The sequence below is a fragment of the Crocuta crocuta genome, unplaced genomic scaffold (genome assembly GCF_008692635.1).
Source record: "Crocuta crocuta isolate KB4526 unplaced genomic scaffold, BGI_CrCroc_1.0 scaffold457, whole genome shotgun sequence".
Classification (NCBI taxonomy): Eukaryota; Metazoa; Chordata; class Mammalia; order Carnivora; family Hyaenidae; genus Crocuta; species Crocuta crocuta.
In genome coordinates this window covers 3,832,669-3,846,226 of record NW_027531318.1, presented here as the reverse complement: position 1 = coordinate 3,846,226, position 13,558 = coordinate 3,832,669, and the positions used below count along the sequence as shown (strand labels likewise).

At 34.7% G+C, this 13,558-nt stretch overlaps 1 protein-coding gene across 1 annotated transcript in view; it reads left to right on the top strand.

The window, feature by feature from the left end:
• LOC144238036 (coiled-coil domain-containing protein 7-like) overlaps positions 1-13,558 on the top strand; it is a 133,565-nt gene that overhangs the window by 21,424 nt on the left and 98,583 nt on the right. The window contains exons 7-9 of the mRNA XM_077771782.1: positions 4,390-4,553; positions 6,370-6,431; positions 7,507-7,563. Coding sequence (XP_077627908.1) covers positions 4,390-4,553; positions 6,370-6,431; positions 7,507-7,563 — 283 coding nt within the window. The remainder of the gene's footprint in view (positions 1-4,389; positions 4,554-6,369; positions 6,432-7,506; positions 7,564-13,558) is intronic.

Sequence of the window (13,558 nt, the reverse complement as noted above, 5' to 3'; positions counted from 1 at the left end):
ATGAAGATATGTAAGAATCCTCTTTTTTAATTTTTTTTTGTTTATTTATTTATTTAAATTTTATAAATTCTTTATTTTTTATTTACTTATTCAAATTTATTTATATAATGTGTTCTTATCTGATTTGGTCATTCTTTTTTTTTTTATATATAATTTATTGTCAAGTTAGCTAACATACACTGTATACAGTGTACTCCTGGCTTCAGGAGTAGATTCCCATGATTCATCACTTACATACAACACCCAGTACTCATCCCCACAAGGGCCCTCCTCAGTGCCCATCACCCATTTTTCCTACCACCTAATCCCCACCCCCGTCAACCCTGTTTGTTCTATTAAGAGTCTCTTATGGTTTGCCTCCCTCTCTGTAACTTTTTTTTTTTCCTTCCCTTGCCCCATGGTCTTCTGCTAAGTTTCTCAGATTCCACATATGAATGACAACATGATATCTGTCATTTCTCTGACTGACTTATTTCACTTAGCATAATACCTTCCAGTTCCATCCATGTTGTTGCAAATGGCAAAATTTCATTCTTTTTCATCACTGAGTAGTAGTCCATTGTATATGTATACCACATCTTCTTTATCCATTCATCAATTGATGGGCATTTGGGCTCTTTCCATAATTTGGCTGTTGTTGATAGCACTGCGATAAAGGTTGGGGTACATGTGCCCCTATGAATCAGCACTCCTGTACCCTTTGTATAAATTCCTAGTAGTACAATTGCTGGGTCACAGGGTAGTTCTATTTTTAATTTTTTGAGTAACCTCCACACTGTTTTTTTAGAGTAGCTGCACAAGTTTGAATTCCCCCCAGCATTGCAAGATAGTTGCTGTTTCTCCACATTCTTGCCAACATCAGTTGTTTTCTGAGTTGATAATTTTAGCCACTGTAAATGGTGTGGTCTTGATTTGTATTTCACTGATGATTAGTGATGTTGAGGATCTTTTCATGTGTCTATTAGCCATCTGGAAGTCTTTGGAAATGTGTCTAATCATGTCTTCTGCCTATTTCTTCACTGGATTACTTGTTTTTGGATGTTGAGTTTGGCAAGTTCTTTATAGATTTTGGATACTAACCCTTTATCTGATGTGTCATTTGCAAATATCTTCTCCCATTCTGTTAGTTGCCTTTTAGTTTTGTTGATTGTTTCCTTTGGTATGCAGAAGCTTTTTATTGATGAGGTCTCAATACTTCATTTTTGCTTTTATTTCCCTTGCCTTCAGAGACGTGTTGAGTAAGAAGTTGCTGTGGCTGAGGTCAGAGAGGTTGTTGCCTGTTTTCTTCTCTAAGATTTTGATGGTTTCCTATCTCACGTTTAGGTCTTTCATCCATTTTGAATTTATTTTTGTGTATGGCATAAGAAAGTGATCCAGTTTCATTCTTCTGCATGTTGCTCTCCAGTTTTTCTATCACCATTTGCTAAAGAGACTGTCTTTTTCCATTGGATAGTCTTTCTTGTTTTGTTGAAGATTAATTGGCCATATATTTGTGGGTCCATTTCTGGGTTCCTTATTCTGTCGCATTGGTGTGTATGTCTGTTTTTGTGCCAATACCATACTGTCTTGATGATTAGAGCTTTGTAATACAGATTAAAGTCTGGGATTATGATGTCTCTAGCTTTGGTTTTCTTTTTCAAGGTTACTTTGGCTATTTGGAGTCTTTTCTGGTTCTATACAAATTTTAGGATTGTTTGTTCTAGCTCTGTGAAGACTGGTGGTGGTATTTTGATGGGGATGACATTGAATGTGTCTTTTGCTTTGGGTAGTATCAACATTTTAACAGTATTTGACCTTTCTGTGAGCGTGGAATGTTTTTCCATTTCTTTGTGTCTTTAATTTCTTTCATAAGCTTTCTATAGTTTTCAGTGTACAGATCTTTTATCTTTTTGGTTAGGTTTACTGCTAGATATTTTATGGGTTTTGGTGCAGTTGTAAATGGTGCAGTTGTAAATAGATCAAGACAAGATCTATGTCTTGATAGCTCTTTTCTGCTGCTTCATTATTGGTGTATAGAAACGCAACAGACTTTCTATATGTTGGCTTTATATCCTGCAGCTTTGCTGAATTCGTGTGTCAGTCCTAACAGCTTTTTGGTGGAGTCTTTTGGGTTTTCCATGTAGAGTATCGTGTCATCTGCAAAAAGGGAAAGATTGACTTCTTCTTTGTCAATTTGGATGCCTTTTATTTCATTTTGTTGTCTGATTGCTGATGGTAGGACTTTCAACAGAATGTTAAACAACAGTGGTGAGATTGGACATCCCTATCGTGTTTCTGATCTCAGAGGGAAAGCTCTCAGTTTTTCCCCATTGAGGATGATATTAGCTGTGGGCTTTTCACATATGGCTTTTTGATGTTAAGTTATGTTGCTTCTGTCCCAACTTTCTTGAGGGTTTTTATAAAGAAAGGATGCCAGAGGCACATGGGTGGCTCAGTCGGTTAAGCATCCAACTTTGGCTCAGGTCATGATCTCACCATTCCCCAGTTCGAGCCCTGCGACAGACTCTGTGCTTACAACTCAAAGTCAGGAGCCTGTTTCAGATTCTGGGTCTCCTCTCTGTCTCTGACGCTCCCCCACGTGTGCTCTGTCTCTCAAAAATAAATAAACATTTAAAAATTTATAAACAAACATGTTGTATCTTCTCGATAGCTTTTTCTGCCTCTATTGACAGGATCATATGATTTTTATCCTTTCTTCTATTAATGTGATGTATCACATTGATTGATTTGCAAATATTGAATCATCCCTGCAGCACAGGAATGAATTGCATTTGATTGTGGTGAATAATTCTTTTAATATACTGTTGAATTCAATTTGCTAGTATCGTGATGAAAATTTTTGCATCCATGTTCATCAAGGATATTGGTCTATAATTCTCCTTTTAGAGGGTCTCTGTCTGGTTTGGGAATCAAGATAATGCTGGCTTCATAGAATGAGTCTGGAAGTTTTCCTTCCATTTCTATGTTTTGGAACAGCTTGAGAAGGATAGGTATTAACTCTGCTTTAAATGTCTGGTAGAATTTCCCTGGGAAGCCATCTGGCTCAGAACTTACTTGTTAGGAGATTTTTGATAGCTGTTTAAATTTCTTCTCTGGTTATGGGTCTGTTCAAAATTTCTATTTCTTCCTGTTTGAGTTTTGGCAGTGTGTGAGTGTCTAGCAATTTTTCCATCTTCCAGGTTGTCCAATTTGTTGGAATATAATTTTTCATAGTAAGAATGGATTTTTAGATGAGAAGGAATAAATTGATAACTGTGGTTGATTCCTACATCACTTTTTAAACTCCATTTACGATTGGCTTTAGATTTCACTTATGATTTGGCAATGTATCTTATATATCAAATTATGTCCTCTCTTTGGGATCATACCTTTGTCCATAGAGATTCCATACATCTCTTCCAATTGTTCTGGATCCCCCAGTTTCAGACTTCTAGAACAATGCCCAGTGTTTAATTCTTGCTATTATATCCTAATTCAAGTAGCCATTACTAAAATTAAGTCTTTTAAATTCCCATTGCTAGAATTTCTCTTTGTTATGTTTTAGGACTATGCTTTAACTACTACTACTTTTTTTTTTCTTTTTAGCTTTCCCTTCCATCGTAAGGGTCAGAAATATGGATGTGTGTGGACCTCTGCTAGTCTGTAGTTTTTTATTTTTACCTCCATTGCTACTCTGCTTGCTTATGTCTCCACATATTGGCTGTTTTGGTGTTTCTTTCCTTTTTTTATTTGTTTTTTGTTTGTTTTGGGTTTTTTTGGATGGGGACATTCATCTTGAAGAACTTTCTTTAAATAGACTTATTGCCTAGAATGCCAGTTATGGTCTATCATCTTATTCTATGGATCCTACTGACTCTCCTGACTGCTCATTATTCTGTAGCTTGGTCTGTTCAAAAAGTCTTGAGACATCCAAATGGGCCTCAGTTTTCTACATACAGACTGAGAAGTGCCAGTTTCATAAACTTTTATGCATTAATTTCTGGGAGTTAGTAGTGGAAAGTATTGCTTTTGAGAGCAAAAAACTATCTTTCCATATTTATCAGAGGTAAGAGTATTCATAAAAAGGAATTTGGGGAAATAATTTAGAATTCTCTTATAAATATTTTGAATTATTTTTAATAGGTCCTGTTACAGTTGTTATTGAACTTGCTTAAAATTCTAATATATTAATAGAAGACTGGATTTGAGTTTTGACATGTAAAAGTCAACAGTTAGCCATAATTCTGTTGCTAGATAATTACTCCATTATATTTATAAAATATTAGTATTTGATTATAGGTATAGATAAAAATATAAAAATTATTTAACTATGATAAAACATGCAATTTCTTTGAGATATAGGAGCAAAATGGGTATTTCCTAAGTAACTGGCTAATTTTTTTGTTTTAGATAAGTAAAGATCAAACATTTTTAGAAGCAGAATATCCAGCAGCAGACAAAACAGTCAGTTTAAGCATTGCAAATGTAGTAAAGCAGGTGCAAAAACTAGAACAACTGAAAAATCGTCTTAAACAAAAGTCTGCATCCTCTTTGAAAACCTTGTCTAAACCAAAGTAAGTCAAATATAAGAGTCAATAGAATTCAAAACGATAAGAGTGGGTATAAAGTAGTAACATATGTAAGGTAATGGTTCAGATATTATGCTGTATGTAGTTTTTAAATCATATCAAATAGTCTAGTCAGCTTGCTCCTAGTTGAAATTTTTAACAGTTTGAAGTGGCACTGACCAATCAGTAGCCACTAGTCACATGTGGCTACTAAAATTAAAATTCAGTTCAATTTAATTAAAAAACCAATTCTGTAGTCACACCACCCACATTTCAAATGCTTAGTAGCCACATATGGCTGTTGCTAGAAAGTTCTGTTTGTCATGGGTGGCTTAAATGTCTGGCTTTTAAAATATTCTCTATTTGATTATGTAGTTTCTATAGTAAATAGGAAACTAAGATAAAATTGTTTATGAAAAGCATCATTAACAATTTCATAGGGACAGGGATATGTTCCAAAGAATAATTCCCTACTTTCTAGTTGTGGAAAGCTCTTTTCTGACAGATGAGAGAAAGATTCAAATGAATGATTACAATGATACTCCTATTATCTGTTGACACTGACTTTTGATACTTGAGGCTTATCTGTCTTGAATTAAATAGATGACTAAATTATCATCACAGAATACCTTTTATGACTTTTTTTCTACCTCACATAGTTACTTCTTTTGGGTGTGGTGAAAACACTTCAGATATACTTCCTTAGCAAATATGAAGTGTACATCAATATTGTTAACTGTAAATAGCATGCTGTACATTAGACCTCTGACATATTCAACCTTTGTTATTTTGTTATTTTATTTTTTTATTTTAATTCCAGTATAGTTAATATACAGCATTATATTAGTTTCAGGCATACAATAGTGATTCAGTAGTTCCATAATGGTGCTTATCATAACAGATGTACTTCTTAATTCCCATCATCTATTTTACCTATCCCTCCTCCCACTTCCCCTCTCATAACTATCAGTTTGTTCTCTATAATTAAGTCTTTTTAATTCGTCTTTCTCACTTTTTTTTCTTTTTCCCTTTTATTTTGTTTCTTTTTTTTAAAGTTTATTTTGAGAGAGAGTATAAGTGGGTGAGGGGCAGAGGGAGAGAGAATCCTAAGCAGGTGCCACACTCTCAGTGTGGAGCCTGATGTGGGGCTCAATTTCATGAACTGGGAGATCATGAACTGAGTTGAAATCAAAAGTCAGACACTTCACTGACTGAGTCACCCAGGGGCCCCTGTTTTGTTTCTTAAACTGTACATATGAGTGAAATCAGAGGGCACTGGGATTGCTCTTGGCAAGAAGGCAGGGCAAATAGCCTGTGGACATAGAGCATGGAAACTGTGATCTGAAGAGCACTACTTTCTGAAACATGTACTCTAATACCCCAATTTTAGTAGATGAAGAAACTGAAGATTAGAGGCATTAAGTAACTTACCCAAGGTCCTGTAATTAGCAAGTGGGTAAGACAATTTTTGAGCCAAGCAGTTTGTCTCTAGAACTTGTGCTCTTAACAATTTCGCAATTAAAACCAACCTCCTATTTTTACTCAACTTTACTTTTGGTATTTTTGTTGTTAAATTTGTTGTTGATATGCCAGTTATATTCATGGAATATATAGAATTTGTAGAATTACATAATGTGACTTTTATATTCATTTGCTTGCTACTTATTAATTTACCTTAGTGTCTGTGAATAAAAGTTAAAGAATATGTTAAATTTTATTTTATAAACTGCATATCTAGAGCATATATTCTATTTATTAAATATAATTTAAATTCTTAATTTTTGATAATAAATATATGTTGTATTTATTGAAATTTAAACAGGGATAGTGAAAAATTACCAGGAATATTACAAAGTTATGAAACTGCACAACAGATAATTGAAGGTGATAATATTTTATACGTGTTTAGCAGTTATAAGTTTTCTATATTGCATTAACATTTGAGACTTACAGTTTAAAATTTATATCCATAAAATTATATGATAGTAAATTTAAAAGATATTCAATAGTGAGTTTGATATTTTCAATAAAAATTCTTATGCTTCAGATTCTGGGAGTTGTACAAAACAAATAAACCTCGGTTGTTACCACCATAAAATACACAACATAGTAAGGACACAAGCACTTTATGTATCATTTTAATATAGTATAATACATGATAATGCATGATAAAGGTTATGTGTAATTTTCAGTGAATCCACAGAAAGCTAATTTGTTCAACCTGAGGGAGTTGGGAAGATTTTATGCAACTGTAAAGGATATAGAATCCTTTACAGAATAGGATCTAGCCAAGTGAAGAAGGGAGATATCTGGTGTTTTATGAAGAGGATCTAGTATGAGCAAAGAGCATGAATAGGGAATTGCAAGTGGAATGGTATTAGAATGTGAAGCTATAAGTAGGGGTAAGGTAAGAGAGAGCTTAGTCAGAGGGATTGGATGCTCTGCTAGGGAACCTTTTTTTTTCTTCTGTATATAATAGGGAATCACTGAAGACTTTTTGTAAGGAAGTGACATTGGTGGATTTAATTGTAGACATATTTTTCTGGCCGCATCGTAGAAGGTTATTTGGGGACTAGGAATAGGAAAGGGAAGTTATTACTGTGTTTTAGATGTGTGATAAGTTCTTATATTAGAGCATAAATAAACAAGAATGGGGGAAGATTTGAGAATATTTCCTGGTAAAAGTAGCAAAACTTGGTGATTAGATATGAAAGAAAGGGAGATTAAGTCATGGCAACATTCATTAAGATAATATAAGAGGAAAAACAAGTGTTGTTGGGAAAATGATGAGTTTATATCACTCAGTTGTTATATACCTTCATTCGGGTATCACCATTTGGTGCCTGATTGGAAGGCTCTCCAGTGTTGGGAGCTCTATTGTTTTTCTTAGAGTTTTCTTTAAACTCACTATATATATAATTGATATTTGAAACATATGACAAATTTACTATTATTTCAGAATTCATAAAAACCCACCCAAGTGAAGAACTTATAGATGTTTCTGCAACTGATCCACGTAAGTTTCCACTCATTTAAACATTATTGTGTTAATAATTTCTGTTGAGTGTATTAATTTCTATAGTTTTCTATAATTTAAAGTTATTATTAAGGTAATAACATAGATTCCCTGGAGTTTTGAGCCATACAGTTGAGCTGGCTATCAAGCAAGTATTAAAATTCCTAATTAAGGCTACATGCTACAAAAAAATAGACTCATATTTGAGGATGGAGGAATTTTAGTTGTGATTAGAGTATGCTGCTGAAATGTTTCAGGGATGCCAGGCATTTGAGATGGAACAGTGTTAAACTAAAAGCTCATTTGTAGATTTTGTTTCTATGAATTATAGATCATCTCATATGCAGTATTTCTTTGACAACAGCTGAGTACCTGTCAGTTCATGAATAGAAAGAGCTGCTAGAACTACTCTGTTAAACTTCTAGCTACTTGTCAACAGAAAGGAGAAACTACCTTGCTTATGTCAAGGTACTGAAAAGAATTTTGAAACTATCATGTAACATATGCTATAGAATACAATTTATATTATAAGTTAGAAAATAAAATTTGCTTAGAAAAGGTTGATGAGAATCCTGTTCTCTTTCCAAGTCAGGTTTAAACCCTAATGTTGCCGTATTTAAACCAAGAGCTTTAATTTAACAATGATTAATTCTACAGCTTGATTCTACAGTGCTCTCAAGTTCTGTTCAGAGACCTTTGATCCAAAAGTCCTGACTGACTATTTGGGTAGAAAAGCTCTAAGTGTAGAGCTTTGGAGCAGGCACTGAAAGTTTCTACATCAAGAGAAACTCTCTATACATCTATAGGTCTCTGTCTCTGTCTCTGTCTCTGTCTCTCTCTCAATTTGTGCAGCTGTCTTCTCTCTAATATGTGCCCTGTGAATTCTAGCTTCTTTGGGCTTCCAAAACTCTAAATGTTGTCTTTGAACTCCAGCAGAGCAATAGACTCTGTTTGGGTCTACCTTCCTTATGTTGTGGCCTGGAAACTTCATGAAGTAAGATGGGGTTATCAAAAGACTCTGTTCCTTTGTTTTTATTCTGCTTGTTTTCCAATGTCTGAATATTGCTGTTTCACATTTTTCCCCCAAGATTTTAATTCGTTTAAGGTGACGTAATTCTAGTCCATGATGCTCCTTCATGAACAAAAACAGAAGTTTCTATGCCCACATGTAGGCTTATTGGAACACATCCTCTAACCAAAAAAACAAAATAATTAAATACAATAGTGGAAATGTTACTGATGACTTAAAAATGTTCTCTTTCTTTTTGTCTGTCTGTCTCTTTCTTCATTCATTTAATTGAGGTATAATTTACATATAGCATTACATTAATTTCAAGTGTATGATATTTGTATAATTTGCAAAATGATTATCACAATAAGTCTAGTTAAATTACTCTACAAGAATTTTTGTTCTGTGATGAGAACTTTTAAGGTCTACTCTCTTAGTAACTTTCAAATATGCAATACAGTATTATTAACCAGAGACACCATTCTGTACATTACATCCCACGACTTACTTATTTTATAGCTGAATAAAAATACCTTTTGTACCTTTTGATCTCCTTCACCCATTTTGCCCACTCCACCTCCACCCCCCACTCATCATGCATACATACATCTTCAACATACATATGTGTTCTGTGTATGTATGAACTGTCTTTTTCCATGGCAGCTGCCTCAGTCCCTGGGCTCCCTTAGTATAGATCTACTCTCTCAGTATTGTTCAGTTTTACTTGTATATGCTCTCTTTTTCTGCTTTTGTACCCTTTTCATCTTCTCTGGACAAACTTTATTCTATTCCCAGTCTCTAAATTTGATATCATAGCCTAATCAACAAGGCAAAATTACCTTTGTATTTCACTCCAGGTTTATACTACTGTTTAGTTTGATATTGTTTCATTTCATAATTCATGTATTTATTTTTTCATAGCAGTTTTAGGTTTATGGAAAACTTGAGCAGAAAGTACAGAGCTCCTATATACCCATTCTCTGCTGCCTACTCCCTGCACAAAGTTTTGTTAACATTTTTCATTAGTGTGCTACATTTGTTAAAATTGATGAACCAGTACAATACAATATTAACAGAATATTATTAAGTAAAGTCCACAGTTTAAATAGGGCTCAGTCTTTGTGATATAGAGTTCTATAGGTTTTGACAAATGTATAATACCATGTACCCATCATTATAGTATCATACAGGCAAGTTCACTGCCTTGAATCACATGTTGTACCTATGCATTTCTCCCTCAATCCCCTTGAGTCCATGGAAATCATTAATCTTTTTGATATCTCAAAAATGTTATATATTTGGACTCTTACAGTCTTTTACTTAGCATTATGCATTTAAATTTTCTCCTTGATGATTTTTCTGGTTTTATAGCTCATTTCTTTTTATTAATGAATAATAATTCATTGAATGGGTATACCATAGTTTGTTTAATCCATTCATCTACTGAAGGACATCTGGTATGTTTTTGAATTAAAGAAAAGGTGCTGCAAATTTAGTTTTTTGTGTGTGTTTGGACATTTTTTTAAACTCATTTGGTAAATACCAAGGAGTACAATTGCTGGATCATATAGTAATGTATGTTTAGTTTTGTAAGAAACTGTTAAACCATCTTGCAAAGGGACTGTATCATTTTGAATTCCCACCAGCCATGAGAATGAGAATTCCTATTGCTCTTTATCTTTGTCAACATTTGCTGGTATCAGAATTTTGAATTTTAGCCATTCTAAAAGTTTTTAGTGGTGTCTCATTGTTCTAATTTGTAATATCTGATGTTGAGCTTTTTTTCATACTTTTTTTTTGCCATCGTTAGTGAGGTATTCAGATCTTTTACCCACTTAAATATTTATTTATTTATTTATTTTACTTTCTATAATTTATTTATTATAATTTACATCCAAGTTAGTTAGCACATGATGCAACAATGAATTCAGGAGTATATTCCTTAAGCCCCTTACTTATTTAGCCCATTCCCCTCCTACAACCCCTCCAGCACCATCTGTTTGTTCTCTGTATTTAAGAGTCTCATGTTTTATCCGCCTCCCTGTTTTTACATCTTGTTTGCTTCCCTTCCCTTATGTTCATGTGTTTTGTGTCTTAAAGTCCTCATATGAGTGAAGTCATATGATGCTTGTCTTTCTCTGACTAATTTTCCTTCGCATAATATCCTCTAGTTCCATCCACATAGTTGCAAATGGCAAGCTTTCATTCTTTTTGATTGCCAAGTAATACTCCATGGTATATTTATACCACATTCATTCATCCATTACTGTAAATTTGGGCTCTTTCCATACTTTAGCTATTGCTGATAGTGCTGTTATAAATATTGGGGTGCATACCTGTATTTCTTGGATAAATACCTAGTAGTGCAATTGCTGGGTCGTAGGGTGGTTCTACTTTTAATTTATTTGAGGAACCTCCATACTGTTTTCCAGAGTGGCTGCACCAGTTTGCATTCCCACCAGCAGTGTAGAAGAGATCCTCTTTCTCCACATCTTGCCGACATCTGTTGTTGTTTGAGTTGTTAACATTAGCCATTCTGACATGTGCGAGGTGGTATCTCAATGTGGTTTTGATTTGTAGTTCCTGGATGATGAGTGATGTTGAGCATTTTTTCATGGGTCTGTTGGCCAACTGGATGTCTTCTTTTGACAAGTGTCTGTTCATGTCTTTTGCCCATTTCTTCACTAGATTATTTGTTTTTTGGGTGTTGAGTTTGAGAAGTTCTTTATAGATTTTGGATACTAACCCTTTATCTGATATGTCGTTTGCAAATATCTTCTCCCATACTGTCAGTTGCCTATTAGTTTTGCTGACTGTTTCCTTCACTGTGCAGAAGCTTTTTGTTGATGAGGTCCCAATAGTTCATTTTTGCTTTTATTTTCTTTGCCTCTAGAGATGTGTTGAGTATGAAGTTGCTGTGGCTGAGGTCAAAGAGGTTGTTGTCTACTTTCTCCTCCAGGATTTTGATGGTTTCCTGTCTTACGTTTAGGTCTTTCATCCATTTTGAGTTTATTTTTGTGTATGGTATAAGAAAGTGGTCCAGGTTCATTTTTCTGCATGTCACTGTCCACTTTTCCCAGCACCACTTGGTGAAGAGACTCTTTATTCCTTTGGGTATTCTTTCCTGCTTTATCAAAGATTAGTTGGCCATACATTTGTGGGTCCATTTCTGGGTTGTCTAATCTGTACCATTGATCTGAATGTCTGTTTTTGTGCCAGTACCATACTGTCTTGTTGATTACAACTTTGTAATAGAGGTTGAAGTCTAGGATTGTGATAGCCCCTGCTTTGGTTTTCTTTTTCAAGATCGCTTTCACTATTTGGGGTCTTTTCTGGTTCCATTCAAATTTTAAGATTGTTTGTTCTATCTCTGTGAAGAATGTTTATGTTATTTTGATAGGGATTATATTGAATATGTACATTGCTTTGGGTAGTATTGACATTTTAATAATATATGTTCTTCCAATCCAGGAGCATGTAATAGTTTTACATTTTTGTGTGTCTTCAATTTATTTCATAAGATTTCTATAGGTTTCAGTGTATAGATTTTTCACTTCTTGGGTTAGATTTATTCCTAGGTATTTATGGTTTTTGGTGCAATTGTAAATGGGATCAATTCCGTGATTTCTCTTTCTATTGCTTCATTATTGGTGTATAAGAATGCAACTGATTTCTGTGCACTGATTTTATATCCTGCCACTTTGCTGAACGCATGGATCATTTCTAGCAGTTTTTTTTCATGGAATTGTTTGGGCTTTCTATATAGAGTAAAGAAATGTCACTTGCAAAGAATGAAAGTTTGATTTCCTCGTGGCTGATTTGGAGCCCTTTATTTCTTTGTGTTGTCTGATTCTGAGGTTAAGGCTTCCAATACAAGGTTGAATAACAGTGGCGAGAGTGGATATCCCTGTCTTATTCCTGATCTTAGAGGGAAAGCTCTCAGTTTTTCCCCCACTGAGGATGATATTAGTGGTTGGTCTTTTGTATATGGTTTTTATGATCTTGAGCTATAATCCTTCTGTCTCTACTTTCTTGACGGTTTATATCAAGAAAGGATGCTGTATTTTGTCAGATGCTTTCTATGCATCTATTGAGAGGATCATACGGTTCTTTTACTTTCTTTTATTGATGTGATATATCACATTGATTGATTTGTGGATATTGAACCAGTCCTATGTCCCCCCCTATAAATCCTACTTGGTTGGGATGAATAATTTTTTTAATGTATTGTTGGATCCAGTTGGCTAGTTTCTTGTTGAGGATTTTTACATCAATGTTCATCAGAGAGATTGTTTTATAGTTTTCCTTTTTATTTTTTTATTTTTCTTTAACATCCTCAAAAAAGTTTATTTTTTAATAGAGAGAGAGAGAGCAAGAGGTGGAGGGGCAGAGAGAGAGAGAGGGAGATACAGAATCAGAAGCAGCTCCAGGCTCTGAGCTGGCAGCACAGAGTCCAACATGGGGCTCGACTCACTAACCATGAGATCATGACCTGAGTCGAAGTCAGATGCTTAACCGACTGAGCCACCCAAGTGACCCCTAAGTCAGGTATATAAAACTAGGGAAATACTTGTCCGATGTAAGTGTTTTTTAAATAGTTTATTGTCAAGTTGGTTTCCATATAACACCCAGTGCTCATCCCCACAAGTGCCTTCCTCCATGCCCATCACCTCCCTTTCCCTCTTCCCCAACCCCATCAGCCCTCAGATTGTTCTCAGCATTCAAGAGTCTTTCATGGTTTGCCTCCCTCCCTCTCCCCCACTATATTTCCCCTTCTTCTCCCTCATGGTCCTCCGTTAAGTTCTTCCTAATCCTCCTATACGTGCAAACATATGATATCGGTCCTTCTCTGCCTGACTTATTTCGCTCAGCATAACACCCTCAAGGTCCATCCATGTTGCTACACATGGCCAGATTTCATTGTTTCTCATTGCCATGTAGTATTCCATTATATAGATAAACCACATCTTCTTGATCCATTCATCT